Source organism: Sabethes cyaneus, chromosome 1, assembly GCF_943734655.1.
Source record: "Sabethes cyaneus chromosome 1, idSabCyanKW18_F2, whole genome shotgun sequence".
NCBI classification, from domain to species: Eukaryota; Metazoa; Arthropoda; class Insecta; order Diptera; family Culicidae; genus Sabethes; species Sabethes cyaneus.
Genome location: NC_071353.1, coordinates 129,740,031 through 129,767,425, shown reverse-complemented (window position 1 = coordinate 129,767,425; position 27,395 = coordinate 129,740,031). Strand labels below are relative to the sequence as shown.

At 42.9% G+C, this 27,395-nt stretch overlaps 4 protein-coding genes and 2 pseudogenes across 5 annotated transcripts; 3 read left to right on the top strand and 3 right to left on the bottom strand.

The window, feature by feature from the left end:
* The first annotated feature begins 481 nt into the window (after positions 1-481).
* On the top strand, positions 482-3,920 carry LOC128746225 (probable ATP-dependent RNA helicase DHX35; annotated as a pseudogene).
* A 143-nt stretch (positions 3,921-4,063) lies between these two features.
* On the bottom strand, positions 4,064-5,219 carry LOC128746224 (cytosolic Fe-S cluster assembly factor NUBP2 homolog; annotated as a pseudogene).
* Positions 5,220-5,227: 8 nt separating this feature from the next.
* Positions 5,228-6,925, top strand: LOC128733685 (BTB/POZ domain-containing protein KCTD9). The gene is made up of 2 exons (XM_053827855.1): positions 5,228-6,380; positions 6,451-6,925. Exons 1-2 carry the CDS (start codon positions 5,415-5,417, stop codon positions 6,565-6,567), a joined length of 1,083 nt encoding a protein of 360 aa, XP_053683830.1. The 5' UTR covers positions 5,228-5,414; the 3' UTR covers positions 6,568-6,925.
* A 10-nt stretch (positions 6,926-6,935) lies between these two features.
* On the bottom strand, positions 6,936-10,003 carry LOC128732308 (DNA ligase 4). 2 transcript variants are annotated; one of them, XM_053825901.1, is made up of 2 exons: positions 9,720-10,003; positions 6,936-9,645 (listed from the first exon to the last, which is right to left on the bottom strand). In XM_053825901.1, exons 1-2 carry the CDS (start codon positions 9,903-9,905, stop codon positions 6,982-6,984), a joined length of 2,850 nt encoding a protein of 949 aa, XP_053681876.1. In that variant the 5' UTR covers positions 9,906-10,003; the 3' UTR covers positions 6,936-6,981. The 2 variants fall into 2 exon arrangements, with proteins under 2 accessions (XP_053681876.1, XP_053682704.1); XM_053826729.1 differs by having other exon boundaries at positions 6,936-9,615.
* A 668-nt stretch (positions 10,004-10,671) lies between these two features.
* Positions 10,672-12,411, top strand: LOC128745330 (serine protease HTRA2, mitochondrial-like). The gene is made up of 2 exons (XM_053842376.1): positions 10,672-11,986; positions 12,052-12,411. Exons 1-2 carry the CDS (start codon positions 10,815-10,817, stop codon positions 12,224-12,226), a joined length of 1,347 nt encoding a protein of 448 aa, XP_053698351.1. The 5' UTR covers positions 10,672-10,814; the 3' UTR covers positions 12,227-12,411.
* On the bottom strand, positions 12,267-27,306 carry LOC128745341 (N-acetyl-D-glucosamine kinase). The gene is made up of 3 exons (XM_053842387.1): positions 26,740-27,306; positions 13,228-13,664; positions 12,267-13,159 (listed from the first exon to the last, which is right to left on the bottom strand). The coding sequence occupies exons 1-3, from the start codon at positions 26,772-26,774 to the stop codon at positions 12,462-12,464; spliced, it is 1,170 nt and encodes a 389-aa protein (XP_053698362.1). The 5' UTR covers positions 26,775-27,306; the 3' UTR covers positions 12,267-12,461.
* Between the last annotated feature and the right edge of the window lie 89 nt (positions 27,307-27,395).

Here is a 27,395-nt window from a genome sequence, read left to right as displayed (position 1 = left end):
GTACGTTGCATTAAATGATTATCACAGTAGTCTAAATAGTCATAAAAGGGGCAATATCATTGATTACTCTACTGATTACAATTGATTACCTAATTAATTCGTAAATGATTACAAAAGTAATCTCTGATTACTACACACTTATACGCCTTACTGAAAATCCCTTGCTGAAACTTAAACCGAAAGATTTTCCAGGTTCAAATATTTATCGCGCATTTTGCACCTTACTGGACACCGCAGTTTAAAAGTGCGACTGGCACAAAAAGTGCGACAATGCAAATGCTGTGAGTGAGAAAGAGAAGGAGTACACACTTAAATAAAAGCACCGACCTCGGCAAAATTTTGCCGAAATCTCAACAGCCGAACGCGTTCGGTAAAAATGTCGATGGTGTATATCGACGTTTACGGATCTTTAGTAAAGCGTCGATCACACTGGACGAGTTTTTATTCACGAGTAAGCGAGTTAGCGAATGCGCGAGTCATGATGACACACAAATCGGCTAGTAAGCTAGTATGCGAGGGGCTTTGATAAATCTAAAATGTATCCAGCTTTCCACGAGCGATAACGGCGGCTTTTGAGCACAAGTGGGCACAATCTTTTGACATTCATTGTAGGAGCGTCGAGTTCGCCCTGACGGAGTTACTATGGAAACACCCATGATTGTTTGTTGTTCGAATGTAAAAATGTAAACATTGTTTCAATTTGCAGATCAGCTGAAGATGAACGGGATTGAACGGACAGAAATTTTATGGATTGTGGCTTCGCAGTTTTGGACATTTCAGGGAGAATAGCCAAATACACAACGGAAAGTTTCTTATTAAAACGAGACGCTGTACGAGAGCAAACTTGGCAACCAATATGAAGTTAATGTTTGACCACAAACTATATAGACACCACGCGTGGTACAAAAAGCATAAAATCTTAGGAACCTGATTCATTTGAAGTGAGTGAATTTCGTCCCTTGCTTATCTCATGATCTCACGTATTCATGTGGCTCTCAAACACTATCTATTGCATTTACTCTGCTGAAGTTTTGAAAAACTCAGTCGCACATCAATCTTAGCAACCCAATATCTGTTACATCATTTGTGAAAATATTATTTACAGAACGGCGAGATAGTGATTATAATAATAATTTTGTCTGTATTTTACATATTTTTTTTTAGAAAAAAGTAACAGGTTATTATTATTTGTATTACTTCTAGCCAGTGAAGACTGAGCGAGAAATTCTGTCAGAAAGGATTTGATGGATCGGACTAGCGTAAAGAAGCATAACAACTCCATTAACAACAGGCGGTTACTCATTTGCGTCCTGGCAGCGGCCATCGCGCTAGTTTCGCTCGTGTTTCGTGTATGATCAACTCACGGCAGCATATTTGTTTTCAACATCCCATACTGACTGTGTGCGAAATACAGTGGACCCCCGTTCGTTTGAACGATTCCTCATGCAAACTAACGGGGTTACTTTTTAATTTGAATAACTGGTAACCCGAAATATGCTGAAACCTTGACTAACCTTGCTGCCGCGATAGCAACGACCGGTACGAAAACGAGTGACTAAAAATACAGAATTTGCTAAGCCCAGTGCTAAAGGCTACAAAAACTTATCGTTTTTCACTCAAACGTATGTTTTTTACCGGGGTGTAACTGGGGGAAAACAAAAACAAACGTGTAAAATCAATTTAAAATCTAACAACAGCAACAACAAATCGCGCGTCGATGTGTGCGTGCGGCAAACTTCATCAAGCTTAATAGCAGCGCTGTTCAAAGGGTTCAAAGTCACCCAAGTCAAGTCACCACTTCACCCACCCCATTGACATCTCTATCCAGCTTTCCACGAGCGATAATGGCGGATATTGAGCATAAGTGGGCACAATCTTTTGACATTCATTGGAGGAGCGTCGAGTTCGCCCTGACAGAGTTACTATGGAAACAACCATGATTGTTTGTTTGTTGTTCGAGTGTAACAATGTAAACATTGTTTAATTTTGCAGATCAGCTGAAGTGGAACATAACTAAACGGATTCAAACTTTAATAGTGGTTTGCGGCCATAATTTGCTGAAGGCACTGGCTCAGAATATTTTTTCATAATCGTGCGAATTAAACATTCGAAACATTACACATTAAGTACATGACCGATTGAATTCTACTGCGGAAAATGCTGGCCGATCCGTTGCTCACGCAGTACAGTGTCATTATCGTGGACGAAGCACACGAGAGAAGTGTTCTCATCGATACTGTGGTAGGGTTGCTGAAGAAAATCATTCGTAGAAGGAGTGCCCTGAAGGTCATCATTTCATCCGCTAAGGTTGATGCGGAACTCTTCCAGGAATTTTTCAACTTGAAGAAAAAGAAAGACGAGAAGGACACCTCGGTCATACTTTCCGTGGAAGGTCGCATGTATCCCTACGAGGTGTTTTATTTGCTAGGTAACGTTTTGTTCGTCAGGCTCAAAAAGATATAATAATTTGGACTACACTTTCAGAACCTTGTCCAGACTACGTGAAGGGAACAGTGGAAACGGTAATGAAAATCCATCGTAGTGAGAAACCGGGAGATATTCTTGCGTTCCTGACGGGGCTGGAAGAAGTGTTAAAAGCACTCGATCTTTTGCGTGAGCATAAAGGGCCAAACAGAATGCTGCGTCAACGCGTCCGTCAGCGTTATTCTGACAGTTTTCCCATGGGTTTACTGTCAAATTGACGCTGACGGATGCGTTAACGCTGCATTCTGTTTGGGCCTTAAGGAGGCTAGTGGGAAGGATGACTTGACAATACTTCCCATGTACGGAACGCTATCCAACACGGATCAGTTGAAAGTTTTTTCAATGCCCCTAAGGGAGTTCGGAAAGTCATTTTAGCTACAAATATAGCGGAGACGACAATGACAATTCCAGGAATTGTTTATGGTAAGCCGGCTTGTAACTTAACTGCTTGCTTGAAACTAAAGAAATTCTAATGTCAACTACTTTCAGTTATTGATAGCGGATTTGTAAAGTTGAACTGGTATTCAGCCGAGAGCACCACTAACAGTTTGGTAATAGTACCGACTAGCAAAGCAGCCGCGGAACAACGAGCCGGCCGAGCCGGAAGGATTCGCAGCGGAAAAGTCTACCGTCTCTATACCGAAGAAGAGTGGGACAAACTACCCGATTATACTCCACCGGAAATGCGCCGAACCGATCTCTGCAGCACGGTTTTATTTCTAAAAGCATTGGGAATTGATAACATATTGCGGATCACGTTTCCTTCACCACCACCGGCTAAGAATCTGCTGGCTTCACTGGAGACTTTGTTCGCTCTGGATGCACTCGACTCCGATGGAAACTTAACGTCCCCGGTTGGTTATTTCCTAGCAGAAATGCCTATAAATCCGATGTTGGCTAAAATGCTGTACAACGCCGGCGAGATGGGATGCTCAGAGGAAATTCTTATTATAATAGCCATGCTGCAAGCTCAATCAGTTTTCTCAAAACCAGTGAGCGGCCAGGCGTCCATACGAGCCCGTATTGCGAAGCGTAATTTTGAAGTTTCTGAGGGAGATCTGATCACACTTTTGAATGTGTACACAGCCTTTGTTGAAAATGATCGCACGAAAGAATTCTGTGAACGAAATTTTTTGATTTATCGTAATTTGAAACGCGCACATGAAATCAAAACACAACTTTGCAGCATGCTGGAACGAGAATTAAACATACCAGTGGTATGATTGTGTATGATACCACTGCTTTCTTGTGGTGACAATGTGGAAACTATATGCCGCTGCATTGTGTCGGGATTTTTTCCATACGCTGCTTATTTGCATCATTCTGAGGTTTACAAAACGGTACGAGGTGACACAGAACTTTCGATTCATCCACTTTCGGCATTGTATACCGTAGAACAGCCACAATGGGTTGTATTTTGTACACTATTACCATAAAGTTACGGTCGTAAGAGATATTTTCTAAGCCTTAATATACTTGGAGTTTTAAAGCCAAATAATTTCTTGTATTTTAATTTGATGACCAGTTTGGATCGTGGAAGTTTCGAACGTAAACATTTATTTCAAATTAAGCTTAAGTTTTATTGCTTTTCCACTGTTAAAACCTTAACAATATCTCTCAGCACTTGTGACGTGGTACAATCTGATAGTTCATTCACACATGCCTTTCCCGTACCCCCCAATCCACCAACATGTGGATCGATCGGTAACGTCCCCAAGTGGGGCACTTTTGCCAGTTCTGTCAACGCTAATCCACCTCCCGAAGAGAATATATTCGTACATTCGGCACAATTGGGACACACAAAGCCGCTCATATTCTCTACAATCCCAATGATCGGTATCCCAGTTTTCTTACAGAAAGTTACCTCCTTTCGGACGTCTTCCAAGGCCATTTCCTGAGGCGTTGTCACAATCTGCGTTTACTCCCTTCAAGTTTTCCATGACGGTGATGTGTTCGTCCGAAGTGCCCGGAGGAGTATCGATAATGAGATAATCCAACTCATCCCAAGCGACGTCCTCTAAAAACTGTTTGATCATTGCAGTCTTCTTGGGTCCTCGCCAGTCGCCAAATAACAGCTTCGGTTCGGCTCTTCAACAGAAAACCAATCGACATAACGGCCAGTTTCTTTTCGGCACTGGTATAAACCGGTACCCATCCTTCTTCGCATTGGTGAACATTGTGATCCTCTAGTCCTAGCAAGAATGGAACGCTGGGACCGCACAGATCAATGTCTAATAAGCCAACCTAAACGAAAGTGTTGACTAAAAAACATGATTATATTTTGCCAATTCAAATGACTCACCTTATAACCGGATTCCGATAAGGTTAACGCGATCTGCAAAATTGAACAATGTTTACATATTTACATTCGAACAACAAACAATCATGAATGTATCCATAGTAACTCCGTCAGGGCGAACTCGACGCTCCTCCAATGAATGTCAAAAGATTGTGCCCACTTGTGCTCAATATCCGCCATTATCGCTCGTGGAAAGCTGGATAACGAGCTGCAGTGAACGTCAGCGACAGCATGTTCTGGGCTCAAAATTTGACAGCGGGCCCAAATCAGACTGCTGGCAGTTGAGTGAAACATTTTCACACACACGAGATGTTGGCAGCGAAAACATGGTTGCCTGCCTATGGGGTAACTTCACCAGAGCAACTAAAATACAGCGCACCGTTACGGATGCTCTAAGTGCGATGACCTTCCAAAAATGGAAAACTTCTTTTGACATCTGTCGACGACAATCGTAAACAAAAGCATAAAAAGTGACTCGATAGAAATTTTATTACAAATTTCCATAAATAATTATAATTATTGCTAAAAATATTTCACAACAAAGGTGTTAGTCACAGTGCCACATAAGGTGTTCTGTTCGAAAGCGGTTTCCGAGCAGTAAGAAGAGTGTTAAAGTTCATTTTTTTAGGCGATGAGCTCGAAAAAATTTTCCTCGTCTGCAACGAGTAATCGTTCGCCAGTCGATGACTGTCTGCCTTCTACTTCTGGGTGTAGCAATTCCAAGCAAATAGTCAACACTCCAACATCTCCTACTAAAGATAGCATTAAAACTCTGGGCGTGACCGCGGAACCAACCCCCTATAAATGGGTTAGTTTAAATGTTGGTGGAAAGGTTTTCACGACAACGTTGAGCACTTTGCTTAACAAGGAACCGCGAAGTATGCTGGCTCGGATGTTTGCCCAGGAGGATGCCATGTGTCCTAGTGATAAGGACAGTCAGGGCGCGTACTTAATCGACCGGAGCTCGCAATACTTTGAACCGATTCTGAATTACCTGCGTCACGGACAGTTGATCTACGATGGCCATCTGAGTTTGGAAGGAATTCTGGAGGAGGCCAAATTTTTCGGTATTGAAGGTTTGATACCGCAATTGGAAAGTTTGGTTCAACAGCAGCAGGCTGCCACTATGGAGGATATGCCGCTTTCGCGGCGGGATGTCATCAGTGCTCTAATCAAGACTTCCCAGATGACGGAACTGCGATTTCAGGGTGTCAACCTAGCGGGTGCGGATTTGCGAAAGCTGGATCTGCGCCATATCAATTTTAAGTATGCATGTTTGCAGCGATGCAACCTATCGCTGGCTAACTTGAACTACTGCTGCCTGGAGCGAGCGGATCTCAGCTTTGCCAATCTGGAAGGCGCCCAGCTGCTGTCGGTGAAGGGCCTGTGCGCTAACATGGAAGGTGCCAATTTGCAGGGTTGCAACTTCGAAGATCCGACCGGGGTGCGCAGCAACCTGGAAGGAGTCAATCTGAAGGGTGCCTGCTTGGAGAACAGTAATATGGCCGGTGTCAACTTGCGGGTTGCTAATTTGCGGAATGCAAATTTGAAGAATTGCAATCTGCGAGCTGCGGTTCTGGCTGGGGCTGATTTGGAAGTAAGTTTGCGGTATTGGCAAAGAATGCATATGAGATGTTTCTAACTTGCTTCTTTTGTTTGCTTTGCAGCGTTGCAACCTTTCCGGGAGTGACCTGCAGGAGGCCAATCTACGTGGTGCTAACTTCAAGGATGCTCAGCTAGAATTGATGCTAACTCCGTTGCACATGTCCCAAGCGATTCGTTAGATTCAAGTTGATCATATCGAACCAAACAGTTGATAGATTTTCAAATAACTTTCACTAGCAATTGTGTCGCAATGACGTACCACAGGATGAAGTATGTTAAGTTTTTTAGCGGGTGTAAGGAGTTATGCATATACGCAATATAGTAATCTGCTCGAAACAAGCAAATGATGCAGAAATGCAACGGGTTGACTGAAAAAAAATTAGAGCTGATTGAAGTGCACAGGATAGCACCTAATTAGCTGCAATATTACAATTTAAACTAATTTAACGAGTTAGTATCTATTTGAACTGTAATTGCTGGGCATTTAAACGTAAAATGTCCCTTAGAATATTACCCTTAATAAAACGCATGCAAATAAATGGTGGTATAATTTTATTTACCTTCAAAATACATTTTAAATATGTTTTGTAAAACTAAAATACTCTGTACGATCGTTCATCTGTAATTGCTTTTTGTTTTAGGCTGCTTTCTATCCAGTCAATTTTTAAAATACTAGGTTCTAAGCTTTGTTTTGCTAAACTGTCCAACCATTGCTTCAAATGGCTCTTATCTAATGCTTCATTTTCACACACAAAAACATGAGACACACAGTCATCGGAAGATGGTGCTACCCAACGGCCACCGGCACGAATGAATTTTAGCATTCTGAACTGTGCCTTGTATCGATCGGTATCATCACACAAGTTTTGCTCGTAAAGACGCCCCGCGATTCCGCGGAACAACCTGAGACTCGACTTTTTCCCAAGAATCTCTGTCTGTCCTTGTCGAACCTCCGTCATTGATAACTGCACATCATTGACGGAAATTTGTTTCAGCAGATCGCGCATTTCGTCAAGGCCGGATATCTTTTCCGTCAGCGAATCGCCAAACCGATCGAACTGGTCCGCCATCCGCTCCCGGAGCGCAGGCGTAATAGCTAACATGTCGTTCGGTTTAAACTCCAACAGTGGTTCGTTCCTAGGTTCGCTGCCGCCCAACGCCCGCAGAAGCCATCCAACGGAGACTACGTTTTGCTTGCCGCTTTCGATGATTTTATCTACTAAAAAGGTGCGATCACCAGCGACCACGGCATACGTCTTAGGACCTGCGTTCTTGACTACTCGTCCTCCGTGACGACGAATCATGGTTTCAAGCTCGCTTACTGGAGGCAAACCTTTCGACGAACTTGCAACACAGAAATCCAAACCGTCGCAAATGCGGTCGATTGGTTGTTCATCTTCGCGTTGTTCTAGCGGCAGTTTAGCTGAACGACGAAGTGAAAGAGGCGAAGGACGTTTGCGTTTTCGATTGGCGGGTCTTGATGGAGAGGTATCCGAAATCAAATCTGACGCTGTTACGTATCGTTTTGCTAGTTTTGCTACCGTGGTGCTGGAGGAGCACAATTGATCAAACTCTTCCTTGGTGCAGACATCAAGGTATCCTTTATCGTCTCGTACTGCCATCACACGAGGAAAGCGTATTGTATAGGCAGTGCCATAGGAACTGCTTCGGACCAATTCGGAACCTTTCAACTGAAGAACTGTTGAATGTTTCGGTGGAAGCCATACACTTGGAGGAGTTTCACCCCATCGAAGCTCAGGCGGTTCCTCGTAAACTGTGGATCGTCCTTCTTTTCTGGACTGTACGTCGCGCCAATGTGGCTGGAATGATTTGTTCAACTGTGCCAACTGGTCATTTGTTAGGCCCATAGAGACTTTGGTTACGGCCAAGAATACAGGCTGCTCATCCTCAGACGACGGTCGCTTCTCTAGAACTCCGACCAGAAAGGTGTTAACTAACGTCTTTCTAAAATTATAATATCCTCCGATGATCAGCAGATCAAAATCGGTAACCAAGTTATCGATGTAATCTGGTTTTATCTTGTACCAGCCAGCGTTGCGCTCGTTGGGACTATATACCGAGTCCTGCTTTTTGATTACAACTCCTTCCTGTCGAGCGTCAATCGCTTGATTCAGTAGCTCAACCAGATGTTCACTGCTGTTCACTTTGATACGCTTACAGAACGTAAGAATACCAACCTTTTCCTTTACCACTGTTCCAAGCAGACGAATTCTCTCTGCGTAAGGCACCGTCAGTAAACTTCTACCGTTCAGAAACAATATATCGTAAACGCAGAAACACGGTCGCAGAATAGGATTATCCGCTTTGATACCCTTAACATCGGTATTCTCGCTTTTGTCCCGATAGGTCAGCTCGGTCTTATCAAATACCATCATTTCACCGTCTAAAATTACGCTATGCACTGTAGACGATAAAAGAGCTGTCAAAAAGGGAGTTAACGTAGCTCCAGGGTGGTTCGAATTACTCCCAAAAACATTACTGTACTCGTAAGTATTCCGAGAAAAGTATTTAAAAATGGGTCCCTCCTTGTGAAGCTGAAAGCGCTCGCCATCCATCTTCGTTTCTAGCCAAAACTCTTCCTTTTTTAGCAATCCGTCAACCAGTTTCAGATCGATTCGCTGGCAAAGCATCGGTTTCACCGGCTGGAACAACTTCACAGCTGTATTGGTTTCGTTTAACTCCTCTAAGCCCGTCCCATTTTCCACCATGTCGCAAACCTGCGATAGATTACTGTAACGATCGAACAGCATTCCCGCCTTCGGATGGTACAGGGCAAGTATCTTTTGCTGCCTCAAACCGAGCCGAAGATTTTTCAGTATTATTCGTATGAGCCACTTTTGATCCAGCTGAGTCAGACCCTCGACTAACCGTATCAGTTCGTCCTGTATCTTACCGCGCCGACCGCTATTTTGGTAGTGTTCTCCTATGGCGTCAAGCCGCTGGTTGACATCCCAAACCGTCAGCTGACACTCCTGTGGACATCGGCCACGCATCAGCGTAAAGATGCGATCGGCAAAATCGCCCCCTCCGCTGCCAGTTCCGGTTTCATCGTACCCGGCCAGCCGGCGGGCCTCAATGCTGGTCTCGCTGATGCCAAGCAGCTTGATGTACAGATCTTGCAGCGATTTGAAGCGCAACCCGTATGAGTCACGCTCTCGGTCTGCCGCCGGCAGCAGAAACCGTAGGATCGGGAATATGCTGGAGCGCTGGAATGGCAACGGATAGAGGATTACCAACTTGCCAATAACCTTGGCGTGACTCTAGTAGTTTTACACAGAAATTACTTCTGCGTTTTCTACTTCTTACTTACCGCATTGTTTCCAGTTTTCGATCGAAACTCCCGACGGAACTGTTCGAAGGACTCGAAGTACCGGCGAAGGATGTCGTCACGTTTGCTATGCTTTTTCTGATCGGTCGCACTTTTCAATTTTTCCAAAATTGCACTTATGTCGCTAAATTTAACATGCTTGGAAATGCACAGTTCATCGTCGGACATTGTAATCGAAAAACAAACTACACATAGAAAGAAAATAACAACTGGTGACCCGGCGGCGGAGTATGCAAATCTAACGGCACATATCGTGCAAAAAAATCTAAAATTTTTCAAGCCCTTTAAAAATGGTTGCCTTTTGCGTAAGGACTATAAATGCTGTCACTGCTGGTACAGGTTCATTCATGTTTTGGCTGTTTTTTTTTGTTTTGATTTGCTCGTCAATCAGCTGCTCGTAAAACTGGCAGTTGAATCCTTTTGCATGCAAGTTCGATTGCAAGAGCAGGGATGGCATTTTTATGATTTTTTGATTTTACATAATATATTGAAATGTATAAAAATAAGTGTAACAACAGGTGTAATATGAAATAACATATTTAACTCTACTGAACTATTTCTTGACAATAAATTTTGCTCAATGTGTGCCTCCATGGTAATTGCTCCATCTGACTGGATCTGGATGAATCGGATGAGTCTGATCTGCAGATATGTAAAAGGTATGTACAGATTTTCACAAAAATGTGCTTATTAAGGTTACTCCTACATTTCGGATCTTGAAAAATTTTATGCATTTATTTTATGCATGGCTATAGGATTAAGCATCGCAGAATGTTTTTTTTATATAAAATTTAAGCAATTTCTTCAGTCACCGAATAAAATTATAATCTGGAAAAAGCACATGAAAAAGTTTTTCCAAAACTTTCCTCAAAATTTTCCTTAAAATTTTTAAGTAATTTAAATTAGTCTTAGCTGGCATCCCTTCGCGTTCGGAATTGTTTTGTTTGTGTGTTCGTTTGGGAAAAGTAAACGTAAAAGTATCCACGTCCCACAGTTTCTGGGATCAAAATCAAAACAACCACAGGAGGAGAGTGGAACCGTGTCGTGTTGTGATAAGGCCCTTCAATCCAATGCACAATGCTACTACTGCGGCAAACAATAATTAGTGTTCGTTCAGCCCGAACTATCATCGGTCGTCACTCATTTGTCAGCCAACCCCAAGCCACCATCCGAGCGATAGCAGCGGTCGCAGGTAACAGCAACAAGCAACAGCACGAAGACCGAGACGGAGGTCGTCAACATGGCGATGAGTCCAAAACTGGGGCTAAGTGTGGCAAGCTCTGTTCTTTTGCTGGTATACTCACCGGACTGTTTCTGGGAGCAAACGTAGAACACAATGTTAATGGTGAAGAAACCCTTTCCGGTAATGACGAAGGACGAAAGTTTTCGCTGTTTCCCAGAGTGTCAGCGGCTACCCAGGTAGGAAAGGATTTAAAAGGACGCCGAGCGATGTACAATTTCATTGCGGATGTAGTCGATGTTTCAGCGCCAGCAGTAGTATACATCGAAATTAAGGACACACGGCACTACGATTTTTTCTCGGGCCAACCGGTGACGGTTTCGAACGGATCTGGGTTTATAGTCGAACAGGATGGCTTGATTTTGACCAACGCACATGTGGTTATAAGCAAACCAAACGCTTTGGTTACAGTGAAGCTGGTAGATGGACGAACTTTTCCTGGAACTGTGGAGGATGTAGACCCCAACTCTGATCTGGCGACGGTACGCATCAAGTGCAATAATCTACCTGTGATGAAGCTTGGTAAATCGGCTGAACTGCGGTCGGGCGAGTGGGTGGTTGCGCTGGGCAGTCCACTGTCACTGAACAACTCGGTAACGGCCGGTGTTGTTAGTTCAACACAGCGCCCATCGCAAGAACTGGGACTACGTGGGAAGGATATCAATTACATACAGACGGATGCGGCCATTACGTTCGGTAATTCGGGCGGTCCGTTGGTCAACCTAGATGGGGAAGCGATCGGAATCAACAGCATGAAAGTGACACCAGGGATTAGTTTTGCTATTCCGATCGATCATGCTAAAGAATTTCTCCAGAAAGGAGCCGATCGGAGGAAGTCCAGAGGTTTCAGTACGGAGAAAATTCCAGTTCGGCGGTACATGGGCATCACGATGCTGACGCTAACGCCGGAAATACTGCGGGAGCTACGCCAGAGAAGCCATAACGTACCGGAAAGTGTTCGAAGTGGCATTTTGGTGTGGAAGGTTATCCAGGGATCGCCAGCACATGTGTAAGTATTTCAAAATTTATTGCTTGGACGCTTGATTTATTCTGGTATTCAATTGTTTTTGATAGTGGGGGCCTCTACCCGGGTGACGTTATTACCAGCATTAATGGCAAGGAGGTGAAAAACTCCGCTGATGTGTACGAAATGCTGGCAGGCAAGGATCGAATTCTAACTATCAACATCTACCGTGGCGTTGAGAAAATGACCGTCAAGGTTAAGCTGGAGGACCCCGAAGGAATTTAGCATTAAGTAAGAGTCGAAGAACCAGTTTGACTTTGCATATTTTATTGTAGCTTGTAGGTAGGTGTAAATACATTGACTCGTATATGTTGATACTGCCTCATGAATACATTTTTACATTGGTAGCTCGTTTTTGTGCTATTAATTTCTCTAAAATATTTTTAACGATAATATATGTTGCCTATACAAAAATCTCAGTTCTCGATTAACAATCAACTATCTGGATGCGTTAAAACTTTCAAGTAGTCTTTGTTCCATTAGTAGTACCGTTCGTTCCGTTGGAAACCCCATTACTACTGCTCTTAGCGGAATCTTTGATGCTCCCATTAGTAGTCTCATGGTTACCATTTGTTCCGTTAGAATTTCCATTAGTGCCTCCATTCAGTACGGCCCGATGGCTGTAGAAGATTTCATAATTTTTGGAATAATCTCTCGGTAATTCCATTTCAAATGTATCGGCCGCAAGGTAGGCCGCTCCTAGTGCCATTGTGTTCGTTAAGTTCAGCAATTTTAGATCATATTTGAATTGAGCTCTCTCCAATTCCTTTGTGAAACCCGGTTCCAGCAGGTTCCAACTAAGCCAAACTGAGCCAACGCAGACGACGTCAACTTCTCCGCATTGACTGATCAGCGCAGGACTAATGCGAGGTGATAAGGCACACACAGAACGAGCCAGCTCTTGACCGGCATCTTCGAACAATTTTCTGCACAGTGGGTCACCTTCATCTTTGGCACATTTGGCTAATTTAGCACACAATCCGGAATACGTAGGTTTGCAGAACTTGGCGTAGCAATGATCTAACAGGTCCACACGAGATTTTACTCCAAAATGCTCCCGTATTAGTTCCCACACCCGGTCGACGCACAATTTGCTACGACGGAAGTTGTCTTCATGGTCAAAAACAGTTTTAATAGCACATTTGGAAATCCACCAGGCTGAAAAGAGAAATTTATTATTTCAACTAAAATTCGTACATTTGAAAGTGAATCTAAAGATAAAATACCTCCACCCTCGTCTCCGATCATGTGACCCCATCCACCGCATCCGTAAGTACTCCCGTCCGGATTTCGCAGCAGTGTATTGGAGCCCGTTCCGGAGATGATAACCATTCCACCTACATTCGATGCCGTTGCGATGCTGCCGATTGTGTCGCTGCCTATCATGTAGCGTTCGGCAACGTCCGGGTAGTGTGACCGCAGATAGTTCTCCAACTCTTTGTTGGTAGCATCCTGTTCGGCACCGCTCAAACAGAGGCCCATCGCGGCCAGCTTACGGTGGTCGGGAATATGTGCCTGTGCCTTGGCATCCCGTACCATTGTGTCGATTCGCTTGGCAACCTCCGGTATGCCCACCATCCAGTGATTCGTTCCGGGACCCTTCGTTGAGGCAACCACTTTACCGCTCTGGTCGCAGATTACCAGCTTCGAGTGTGTCGCGCCACTGCGGAGGATAGAAAATGGGTCGATTATTACATGATTTGATATTTAATTTGCAATTAAACTAAGATCTTCCGAGTTAAAAGACCTACACATCAAGGTCAAAGGCGAATAAAACACAAACTTCAATTGCAATTTTGATAATTCATAGCAACAGGTATTGAGCCTTAGCATGCGGTCAACATCGCGGATCGCAATCCACACCATTCTTACAGAAATAATTGACTTACTTGATACGCTCAAATCCATTATTCAATTGAGGCCAATTGAAGGCTACAAATGGGAGCAACTAAAAGGATGGCCTGATGCTGTTCCGGCTATAACCGATTGTATCTCGTTTACACGAGATTTCATCAGTTATACCTTCACTGCTGGCATAAGATTACGATTACGACTGTGGCAATCCTTCGAACAATAAAGAACTTGTTGCGGCCAAATGTTGGTATGGTTGAACGAATTTTTGTATGCGAACTTATCTACTCGTGTGATAGTCCGTCTCATAGGTTAAGGGGCTTAACGGTTTTGTGAGTACCATCTAGTGTGTCGAGATATTGAACGGATGATCTTGTCCAGTCAGACTAGTTTTATTAATCAATCAGATCAAATTTAAATGAATTCCGATTCGGCATCAGAATCAGAAGGCATTTAAATCTGATGGCGGATTGGATCCTGTACAGTTATCGTTGGATTTCATCCAAAATGCAACTGTAACTGTACAGGACATTTGCGGAGCTATTGCTATCGATCCTGCTACGATCAATCACAGTCGAGATTCGAACATAGGACGACTGGCTGGTTATGTAGAGCACAGTTATATTACGTGCCCACAGAAGAGATACAAATATACAGAAGAGAAGAACGTCGCTATGCTTAGGATTATCTTTGACGAGGCGTTTGCCTCGAATTCGGTTACTAACAGACCCAGAGTTTTGTAGTAAGCTTAGTGAAATGAAGCAAAACTTAAGAATCTAGGAATGAAAGAAGGAATAGATCTGGATTATTGGTATAAAGACATGCACTCGAATCGAATATGGAATATACTGGACCCTTACGCAATAGAACAAGCTGGCTCAAATTACAAGGGATGTTATCTGCCCGAAGCTTGAAATGCTGGACTGAGTAAGGTTCGTTGGCCCGATACTGGCGAACACAACGCATCTTCCGGACAAGTGTTTGGTTCTAACAACGTGAACCTTGAACGCGTCACAGGAAGTCATTGCCTAGGAGATTAGCGAAAACGGAGCTCTGTGGTCGTTGAGGGATCGCTCTTCCCCCAAAGACCAGTACATAAGCTCACATGGATTTCCCGCGATGGCCAGAAAACCAATTTGAACACAACTGCTTCAACCGAAAGTGGAGATGGAGCCCTTCTTCATGTATGCGAAAAGCGCAGCACCTTGTTACCGCTAATTCATTCAGCGTTTCAGTATTTTTCCAAGTGTAACTTACTTACTTAATCAGCTCCAGACCATGGTTTTCTCTGCTGTACGAAGAAGTCGTCTCCATTCCACTCGGTCCATGGCCGCAATTCGCCAGCCACGTAGTCTGCGTTGGGTCCGCAGGTCGCCTTCCACTTGATCGATCCATCTTGCTCGCTGCGCGCCCCGCCTTCTCGTTCCAGTCGAATCATTATTGAGAACTGTTTTAATCGGGCTGTCGTCCGACATCCTCACGACGTGCCCAGCCCATCGCAGGCGACCGATTTTTGCGGTGTGAGTGATGGGTGGTTCCCTTAGCAGCTGATGCAATTCATGGTTCGTTCACCTCCTCCTCGTTCCGTTTTCCGTCTGCACTCCGCCGTAGATGGTGCGCAACACCTTTCGTTCGAAAACTTCCACGAGCATAGTCCATGCCTCATGGCCGTAAAGGACTACCGCTCTAATCAGCGTCTTGTAGATTGTTAACTTCGTGCGGTGGCGAATTTCGTTCGATCGCAGCGTCCTACGGAGTCCAAAGTAGGCACGGTTTCCTGCCATAATGCGTCTTTGTATTTCTCTGCTGGTGTCGTTGTCTGCGGTAACCAGTGAGCCCAGATACACGAACTCTTCTACCACCTCGATTTCATCACCATCTAAATGAATCCAGGGAGGGAGGTCAGCATTTACTTCTCTAGAACCTCTTCCTTTCATGTATTTTGTTTTCGATACATTAATGGCAAGTCCAATCCGTTTGGCTTCAGCTTTCAATTCGATGTACGTACGATCCTCTCAAAGGTACGTGTAATGATGTCAACGTCGTCAGCGAAACCAAGAAGCTGGACGGACATCGTGAATATCGTGCCTATACCCGCTCTTCTTATCACACCTTCCAAAGCGATGTTGAACAGCAAACATGAAAGCCCATCACCGTGCCTTCCCATAACCCTTTTCGAGATTCAATGGGACTCGGTACTGTTCCTGATACTCGAACAATACACATTACTCGATCCATCGTCGCCTTGACCAATCGCGTTAGTTTATCCGGAAATCCGTAGTAGTGCATAATCTGCCATAGCTGATCTCGATCGATCGTGTCATACGCCGATTTGAAGTCGATAAATAAATGATGCGTGGGCACGTTGTATTCGCGACATCTCTGCAATACTTGCCGAAGCGCGAAAATCTGATCCGTGGTGGCACGGGCACCCATGAATCCCGCTTGATAATGCCCCACGAACTCCTTTGCAAATGGTGATAATCGACGACATAAAAGTTGGGAGAGTACCTTGTAGGCGGCGTTCAACGGTGTCATCGCTCTTTTTGTAGATCGGACACACGATGCCTTCCGTCCACTCCTCCGGTAGTAGCTCCTCTTGACAATGACCCAGTGCAGTGCTCTAGCCAGTGCGTCACCACCGTATTTCAGCAGCTCACCGGGTAGCTGATCAGCCCCAGCCGCTTTATTGTTCTTCAGCCGATCGATCTCTTCTGCTGCCTCCTGGAGGTCGGGGGTAGGTATTCTGTCGTCTTCTGCACGTGCTCCAAGATCTATTGCCATATTGTCTCCTTCATGTTCAGCTACATCGCTGTTAAGGTGCTCGTCATAATACTGCTTCCACTTCTCGATCACCTCACGTTCGTTCGTGAGAAGCTTACCGTCTGAGTCCCGACACATATTGGCCTGCGGCACATAGCCTTTACGCGAATGGTTTAGCTTCTCGTAGAACTTCCGTTTATCGTTAGCACGGTACAGTTCGTCCATCGCTTCGCGATCTTGGTCGTATTTTTAAAATACCTTGCAAAACAGCAAATTTCTTACAAAACCTGATGAAAAGTTAGTTAAGTTTTCAATCGAAAACTAGTAAAAAACTGTATTTGTACCAAGTTTGAAACAAGGAAAACAAGCTACAAATTTATACTTCACTTTCGCGAATTTGTACGCTTTCAATTAGACCAATGAAAAAAATAAACGAATTTCGCAAACGGTATGAAAATTTATTTTGAATTTTCCAGTCATTTTTAACTAATAATTTTCATTTAATTGACTCTGTTGTGTATACTCACAACAGTATCTGATAATTTTCTTTTGTAAAGCCTATTTTGTATATAATTTCGTCACTGCAATTGATAAGATCTGTTTAACGCATGAATTTCGAACTCGTTACTGGCAATCATCATTGAAATTCACAGTCTCCCATTTCTTGTGAAACACATTTGCGTAACAATAATACCCGAGTTATGGTGGCGGTGATGAGAAATGGCTACTTCTGTCGATGGTGTACGACAGTATCATTATCTATAATCATGCCGTCGAAGCAGAGAGAGATAATGAGAAGTTACACTATCCAAATTAGATTCTGTCATCCACAGCTGTGAACGAGTTTTTTTTTCAAATCTAAAGTGTAGATTACTGGTTCGAGTGCAATCAAGTAATCAAAAGTATAATATTGTAAGCTACCGAACTATGTACTCACGAACATTCAAACATCCGTTTTTTAGTTCGCTACGTACTTAGTTACTGCTAGTTTTTCAAGATGCTACCCATACCTAATCTATTCTATCATTTTTCAATGTCATAATGCACACGCGAACTTCAATTTTCCGATAGAAAACAAAACCAATTACATAAATACGTCATTAACTGGCCATATGAGGGATCGCCATCGCGTGCCTATGGAATGGCGAGGAAATAGTAGGTATTCGTAAATCAATTTCTGTTTTACTGGAAGGCATGGCAGAAACGGGGGGTTTGCAAATATTGTACTATATTCTGGCTTCCTATCCATCTTGTCGAGTTGTTTATGTGTGGTTAACTCAATTGGCTTGGCAGTCATCCACACCCCCACAGCACGATGCAGTCATTCCCATAGGGGTGCTTTCCCAGTAACTCGTAAATGTAAACGATTATATCTGCCAACATGCAGCGTAAACACTTCACTGCTTTGACTATAGCTGCGCTTTATTACTGTCCGTACTATATGTGTATATCAGTTGATTAGATAGCTGACTTAGTCGAATATGAGTGAATTACAGTTTCGCGAATTGCGTAGTAAGTTTGAACCCATCTCTGACCAAAGGGCATAGCTTTGAAACGATGCTGATGTGTCAATGCGGGCCACACACAACTGAACATTTTTTAGCACGTAAAAGTTTAATTGAATAAAAAACACAAATTCCATTTTTTACACGAAAGGAAAAAAATGTTTAAAAATAACATAACTTATCTAATATGAGTTGTGTATAACTCACTTAACTTCCATCATGTTTGTTTTTCTAGTGTAATATACATAGATAGGAGTGACTGCACACATTTTTGCTTGACGCTAGTATGAAGTTTCATAAATGAGATTTTATCAAATTCGAATGTCTCAAATTTCTGTCACGACTAGAAATGGGTTAATCGATTTTCGTGTCAGCAGAACAGCACGCAAGGGCTTTTATCAGGCTTCAAATGTGCCTATAGATGCTTCGTGTGGTCGCGATGGATATTTTCTAACTTTCCTCGTATGAAGAAACTGTTGATGCAAATTTCATTATCGTTTGCACTAGTTAATAATCAATTCGATGTTCATGACAGTGAAAGATTACTGTTATAAGCCGGTTAGCGATAAGGTCTTGGTCAAATCCTGGTGGCTATCGCTGTGTGCTAGTTTCTTTGGCGTCTGTTTGGAATTTTGAACCCAACACTAGGAAACCATTCGGACGCGTTATCATTTTCGCCAATGGCTTATGGTCGTTATCTTTATGACACATTGTCATCCACTCGACTTTATTGCGGGTCGCTACAGGTTATCAAATAGGGTTTCGAGTAGTTCCACACTGGAGAGCATGTTATCGCAAGTTGTTCCTGATTCGCAATTTTTTGTTATCGATTAACAACATATGTAAAACACAAATTATTTTTTAGGGACGAAATACAAAAATTAAACGAAGATTCCAAAAACTTAGACCTAAGTTACTTATTTGTCAATAGATGACCTAAATAGTTATTTGTCAATAGATGGCTCCAGCAGTAAGCCCTGGTTGATTTCGAGATATCCAAAAAGTTGTGAAACAAGCTTAGACGGCTTAGACGTATGGTAGGGAGCTGTTGTTGTTTTCGTCTTTCGTTCGAAGAAACCCACCGAAGAAAATGCATCGAGAATTTACGGAAATGAACTGCTCGATGGGAATCCATATCAAACACAAGAAGAACACTTGCTTCGGTATTAGGAGCTGATCGCTAAGCTGTTTCCAAGCGACTCACGTGTGCACTAAAAATGGACCTGGTGATGAATCGACCTATCCAGCATCGTCAATCGTAGGAATTCTATTGTTTACAAAAAAATCTGACGCCGTTATCAGTCGATTTGCAGTAACCATGGCGAAGACAAGCAGGCAACTACGCTCGATTCTTTGTTCATACTGCCGGAGCGAAGAAATTGGACATGGTGAGGTGCTTTTTGTTAGCCTATCCGGCATTTACTACATGCTCTTTCTTCTGCAGAAAGGCGAGAGCAGAACGAAGGACTGCTTTCGGCCGCCCAGCGGTGCTGCACGACCGTAAAGTGCAACAGAAGCTGGAGGGGAACACCGAGAGCTAGGCGATCTCATCGTTTCGTGCCTTAGACTGGCAGGTTGGAGCAACCGGCCAAACGGTGAACAAGTAGCTACCCAAAATGGATATTTTTGTTCGGAAGCGACAGTTGAGACTGGTCTTGTCTAAACAGCAGGCAATCACCCAGAAGGAGCGCGCTAGTGAAAACAATTTTCCGGCGAAGCGTGACGTCGTGGTTATAATGGATGACGAAAGCTACCAGACGATGAACTGGCAGGGGACAAGGGACCAGATCCGCCACTAAGCTTCCATGTCAGGCTCCCAAAAAAGCTACTTCTGTGGCTGATGATCAGCCGAGAAGTGATTATCCAAGCCGTTGTTCTTGCCTTCGGGGCTTGCGGTGAGCGGCGAGATATACAGTACGGAGTGCCTGCCGGAAGTTGCCGCCTTCATCAAGATGTATCACGCGGACGCGAGTGAGGATGTGGTCTTTTGGCAGAAGCTGGCTGTCGCGCTTTTCGTTCTTTCCTTTCGCGCGACATTGCCCAGGTAACCAATAGGCATTTCCAGTGGAATTTAAATGCAAGTCAATAAGCATTTAAGTTGCCTCAAATGCTGCCTAAATGCTATTTTGGCAAAATATGCGGCTACTTTACTGCTAGCTCTTATAGTGCTGACAGTGCTTATTTGCAGCTAGTTACCGACAAGAATTTAAATAGAATTGTGGATGCCAATTTACAACAGTTATGCAGGCAAAAGGCTAATAAACAGCAACCTGCAGTATAAAACGCCAGGGATGCTAATAAACGATTTATTTACTGCTTATACTAATGCTTATTGGTTACCTGGGTGGCCTTGACCCATTATGCCAAAAAATCACCGGAGTAGATAAACCGACTGAAAATAAACGCCGAAGACCGCAAACCCTCCAAACGTTCTCCAGCTACGACTGATAGGAAATTTGTGGACGAACCTCAAACAGAGGATTTACTCTCCAATAATTTCGTGGCCAAAACGTGGCCTTATTGCCAATCTGAAGACAGCGAATATATTTTCATGAACAGAATTTTTGTTTCTAACAAATAAACTGCTTTTGAAATTGACAGAATCGATGACGACTTATTTCAGCTGAATAATAACACCAAAAATTACTTTCTCCGGCAAACTGAACTGACTAGGGTAGATGATCCATTAGTTGCGCCACTAAGCACAATATAACTTCATTTTTCTTTTTTTATTATTGAGGTACATGCTTCAATTAATGCTTGTGGTATATAAATTTATCAAATACAAGGTATTTGTCACAAGGCAAGACAATTGCTTTCGTTGTACGAGAAGCTTTCTAAGAAAAAATGAATTTTCCGATTCAATTATATTGTACCAACAGTTGCGCTAATGTTTCGTTAGTTAAGTTTGATGTTCCTTTAATTGTGGTATTCCATATACATTGCTAGGTTGCTAAGTGAAAAAACTGTATTCCAAGCTGAAATACAAGCAATTCTAGAATGTACGACTGTGTGCTTGCGCAGGAACTATAAACATTCAAATATATGCATCATGTCCGACAGCCAAGCAGCTCTAAACGCTCTAAAGTCGGCGACATGCACATCAAAACTTGTCTGGGAATGTATTCAATCACTCCAAAAATTGTCTCGTCGTAACCAAGTCAACTTGTACTGGGTCCCAGGTCACTGTGGAATTGATGGAAATGAGAGAGCTGATGCACTAGCAAGACTCGGATCATCTCATCAATTTGTAGGACCTGAGCCCTTCTGTTGCTTATCTGCTTCTGCTTTAAAAATGGAGCTAAAAGCATGGGAATGTACGAAAGTGGAATCAAATTGGAATAACACTTTCAATGCTAGGCAGTCGAAACTAAAGAAACTGACTAAAGAAGTGACAAGTAACTCATTTTCGTTTCGTCGTAACCAAGTGCGCATGAATCTCGATGAAACCTTCTGAATCTTTTGCTCGAAAACTTGCGGAGTATCAGTCGATGAACGCGGCAAAAATTAATGATTGCAAGCAAACGGCAACAAATACCATTGTATCACCACGAAATCGATCCGTGCTGCCTAACGAAAACACCAGGCATTCAAATTTGTATCGTACAGTTCATAAAATCGCCTAAATGTTGAACTCGAAAAAATATTGTTCGAACTTTTCCTAGCAACTTTGAACAGAGTCACGCACAACAATCATCGTTGAGCAAACCAGGTTTAATGATGACAGGAGGCCGCGAGTGACTGAGCTCCAGTGTCTTTTCTTTAGTCAGTTTCTTTAGTCGAAACGTTTCATCTCTCCAAACGTTTCAATTACTCGCAAAATACTGGAGCTTTCGAAGAAAGATCTAAGCATTTATACTGGTCTTATAACAGGACATTGTCCGAGCCGCTATCATCTGAAGCTAATGGGAAAACTTCATGATGATATATGTCGCTTCTGCGGCATAGAAAAAGAAGACTCGGAACACCTGTTATGCCGATGTCCGGCAATTCTCAATAAAAGATTAAGGTTCTTCGAAAGAGGGCTGTTAGAATCCTCTGATATTTGGAGAACAAGCGCAGTAGTGCACTTCATCCGAAGTGCATCACCGGGCTGGACAAATGCTATTAGTCAAACAATGACAATCACTTCTGCTAGTGGTGCGTCATCTTGACAACATAGCTATAATAAAACGGGGAATATATCACAATAGATCAAACAAATGGTCGCAGTGATAAAAATACCCAACACGGAAAAAAAAAAAGTGAAAAAACATCGTAGCAAAACTATAGATGAGCGCCTATACAGTACCACCCCGCTAATCCGACAAATTCATGGCCGGATTAACGAATTTTGACTCGATAATCCGGCAGTCAAACTAACGTCAGTGGGGGTTTGAGATGTCGTGTTGTTTACATCCAGACGTAAACAACTTTGGAAATTTCCGAAAAAAATTGTCGCAAATACGCAATAAATTTGTGTTGTACTAAGAAATGCTCAATTTATTCTATAAAATACTTTTGAATTCTTGTTTAGCTTAGAAATGAGCGCAAGAACGTTAATCTTTTGAGAAGAGTGATAAAAAATGGTGCTCCTGGCAAAATTGAACGCAGTTATAAGGAGCACCATTTACCCTTCCCATTTAGTTGAATTGAGTAACATCTTGACTCAAATAAAGACGCCCAATGAAAGCTGTGTTCGGTTGAATTTTCCGGTCGGAATTTTCCGGATTAGCGAGATCCGGACTATCGAGTCGTCGGATTATTGGGTGACGGATTAGCGGGGGGATACTGTAGTTGTGCGCTCCAACTGCGCGTTGGATTTTGGAAAATTGGCATTTTAACAAATAATGCTTTAATTTTAAATGGTGTAGTCTAACTACCAATACTTCTAAAAACCTGTTTTTTATAATGAATGTAATTGTTTTATCTTAAATGCTACGGTGACGAAAATATGCATTAATAATGAATAGTAGCGCAACTATTGGTACTACCACAACTATTGGATCAACTAGCCTATATAAGATTGATTTTGTTATCTTTAACCCATTTCATGATCTATCGAGCAGTATGTTTACGGCCATTATCTTGCATAAATTGCCATTGTGCATTGTAACGGCATTTCCTATTCCGTATCCTGCAGCATATCAGTTTCTAAGATCTCAGCCTGCAGGTACTGAAAAATTGGACCAACCCCGTACCAGCAGAGATACACTCCCAGACAATGATATTTCCTCCTCCATGTTTAAATGTTTTTATTATGTACTGAGGTTTGAAACCAGAGCCCATAGGACGGCGAACCCAGTGTTTTCTATCCGATCCAACCAAATTCACTTTTGTTTCATCAGACCATTGAACATAACCCTTTATCGGTCCAATCCAGTCTAGATGTTCCTTACCGAATTTGAGCCGAGCTTGGAGATGCTTCCGCGTGAGCATAGGTGCTTTTCCTGGACATGCTGAATTGCTCTGAAACTCATTGATGGCTAACTCAGCTCATCCCTTATCTTCGATGCTGACAACCATTTGCTTTAACCGTCATCTTTAGCTGTGGTTTTCCGAGAACGTTCAGTTACCAGTGAATTGTTCGGTTTCACCATCACTGGGGAACGGTAAAAAAAAGCAAAGCCATGGGTGTAAACGTCCTCAAGAACTTGACCCTTCGTTATCCACAGACTTCGCAGCCGGTTATTAGAGTACAGGAAAATTACGGGGCTAGTTGCGAAGATCCTATTGACTCCGCCCAATCGAGACTCGAACATACGACGACTGGCTTGTTAGGCCAGCGTTGTACCCCGGAGCTAACTGGGTGGGTTCCACTTCTTCAATAAGTGATAGGTAAGCCTGAAGCGTACAGCAAAAGAGACAATGGGGCATACCACAATAGTTCAAAATAATGGACGCAGTGGTGAGAGTACCCAACAGAAAAAAAAAAAAAAAACTGGGTGGGTTGTTACTGGGTTCAATTGATGCTATTGAGCCAAGCACAGCGAGAAAAACGGTTAAAATACGAGCAGAAGCACAGAACAAAGTGATTCTACAGCATGACTATGCTCGGCCTCACGTTGCCGAACCCATGCAAACCTACTTGGAAACACTCAAATGGGTTGTTCAGCAGTTCTGCTTATATGAAGGCATCAAATAAATTGCATTATGCGAGGATGGCCCCAAAAGATGAACAGTTTTACCATAACGGCATTCAAGCTCTGCTAAAAAAAGTGGGAAAAAGTTGTAGCTAATGATGGGAAATATTTTTATTTAATTATTTCTACTAGTCTTCGAAATTTCGTACACAGTTCATGGTAATTACTTATTCTAAGTTTGAAAGTAGTCCGAGTAACATTAAAATCATAATCGTCAGAAACAGTATTAAATACACGACAACATACGTCAAGTGGATTGTTTTGAGCAACCTGAGTACGGTGCAATGGAAGCCTAAAGAAATAAGCTCGTCGAGTATGCCTTGGTGGGACGTTAAATCGGACTCGACTTAGGAGCTCCGGGCTGTCGATATTACCTCCTAGCAGATCAAAGATGAATAGTCGTTGCAGCAAAGCCCTTCTATTCGCCAACGTTGGAAGACGTATTAAAGCGCATCGATGTTCGTATGGTCAGTCGTATTGGATCATCCCAGGGCAGCAACCGCAGAGCGTACCGAACGAAGTGACGGTGGATTCATTGGATTCGGTTGATATGGACAGCGTGGTAGGGCGCCCATACAAGCGCCCCATAGTCAAGGATACTGCGTACAACCGCACAGTAGAGAGACTTCAAACAATAAGAGTCGGTAAACTGCTGTGTATTCCCCAGAATAGCGTGCGCTTTAGCAGTAGTAGCTGTAATGTGCTGAGTGAAACACAATTTGTTGTCTAGAAGAATGCCCAAATCTTTAACAGAATCGACTCGGGTGATACTGGCTGAATCCATTTTGTAATCGAACAAGGTGAGATGCCTATTTCTGCAGAATGAGATGACATTACATTTCTGCACATTCACGTCCATTCCGTTGAGTTAACACCAATTTAACAGCGAATCAATGTCGAATTGTATGACAGAGCACTCAACACTTAAAGCAACTACCCGATAGAACTTCAAATCGTCAGCAAACATATACTTGGACGCTTTTATCGTGAAACACAAGTCGTTTACAAAGAGAATGAACAGCAGAGGGCTCAGGTGGCTTCCTTGGGGCAGACCGGATTGAATCTCAAATGGTAGGGATTTGGTTTCATTAACACGTACGACTGTAACGTGGTGAGATATGACAGTATCCACCGTGTCAACCATTCAGGAAATCCCATTTTTTCCAGCTTCGCTACCATCAAAGAATGTGGCACTCTATCAAAGACTTTTGCAAAACCGGCATCAATTTGCTGACGTTTTTCAAGCGCGCTCGTTACTGAAGAAACATATGCCATCAAGTTGGTAACTGTCGAACGTTTTTTCACGAATCCATGCTGCCATTCCGAAATGACACGATGAACCTTCGGGTAAAGTGATTCGTGGATAAGGCTTTCGAATACCTTCGGCAAACAACTCAGAATCGAAATTCCGCGGTAGTTCTTAACGTTGTGCGAGTGCTACCTGCTTTATGAACAGGTGTAATAGCAGCAGTTTTATACACATTCGGGAAAGTTCCTTCCGACATGCATTGATTAAAAATAATCCTTGCAGGAATCGCGAGCGTCGCAGCACAGTTTTTGAAGAGGAGCGGTGACAGGCTGTCAGGTCCGGCGCCCTTCGATTCGTCAATTGATTGCAGCTTCCGCATTACGTCACTATCCGAAAAATAAAAAGCGACTTGCTCAAATCAAAGAACGGAATGATTCGGTAGTAACAATTTTTCCCAAATGAAGAGGCATTTTCATAATAGAAACAGTGAGAACCTAGTTATGCACTTAATAATTTGCAAGCGAATTATTTTGTGCTGTAGAAAACGGTCAAGGAAAAAACAATGAAAGTGAATGCGGCGGAAAACTTGATTCAAATTGGTCTCCATCATGGGGAACAAAATTGTAAAGTTAAATGCCGGTGTTTTTACGACGATCCCTTTCACTGGTTTGAGAAAATGAGTGCGAAATTTGCAATTAAAGTTCAAGTGCATGGCCTTCGCTAAATAAGCGCTACTAATTCTAATAACATGCAGGTAGGTACTTATACATGATTTTCTCAGAAAACATGGATACATATTATGCAGAAGATGTGTTGTGGTGTATAATGGTGTGTCTACGCTTTGATCACTAAAAATATTCGCTCGATCGACTCCGAAACCAGAGATTGATTTTTATGCAAAACAACCCCCCAAAACAATCTCAAACAAGTTTGACCGAAGCTGCGGAACAGTTGATCGTGAGCACGAGCAATTTCATCACATTATAGCTTCAGGCAGATCATTTGGTTGAAATTTGGAAAAAGTTTAATTACTTACTAGTAATTTATGAAACTTTAGTTTTGTTATTCGTCCGCTTTACTCCGACAGACCCCTTTTAATACAATGGATTTTTGTTATTGTGCTCCGTTTCTATTTTGCCATTCCAACTACACACATGCCAGGTTGTTTGTCACGAAAATCTAGCCAACAGGCACATACCGCTGACTTTTCCCTTCTAAATTGCAGTAATAATAGCTTGAATGACTTACCCTTCAACGCCACCGATGTAGAGTGCCTCCATCATGGTTGCAGCGGTTGCTTACGTCTTTCGATATCTGAAGAATTTGAGACTGGGGCGTGCAGTCAAAACGCTACGGAAGGCACGTTCTCCACAAACTAGTTTTGCTGACTACACCGAATGTAGACGTTGTTGTAGCCACAAACTAGAAACTTTTACTTTCCTGTCTTCGGTATCGTGAACACAGACAGCTGCAGTCGCTTGAATCTTATCAGGAAGATTCAAGTTCAAGCATCCGAAGCGATGCCCACGATTGGCAATCGAATAAAAACAAACAAAAGTCAAATTATCTGGTTTACTTCCGCGTTGTGCCAACCATCGAACCAAGATTATGCAGTTGCTGCAGCACTAACTAGTTCACCCGCGCTGACGCCGTCGTACGTCTTCACTAGCAATGGAAATGTTGAAATATTTTAAAGCACATTACTCAGTAAACAAAAACTGCATCTAGCAAATAAGTTTACAGAAAATTTCCAAACTTCGCACGCTCTCACTTGTTCGGCGAGAAAATTCACCTAAAAAGCAGGTCCAACACGGTCTATTCCCCGAGTGTGAATGAATGAGAGTTGGCTCGACGGGCTGCGTATATGGTCGTCGGGGTGCACACCGACGCGCATAGGCAGATAG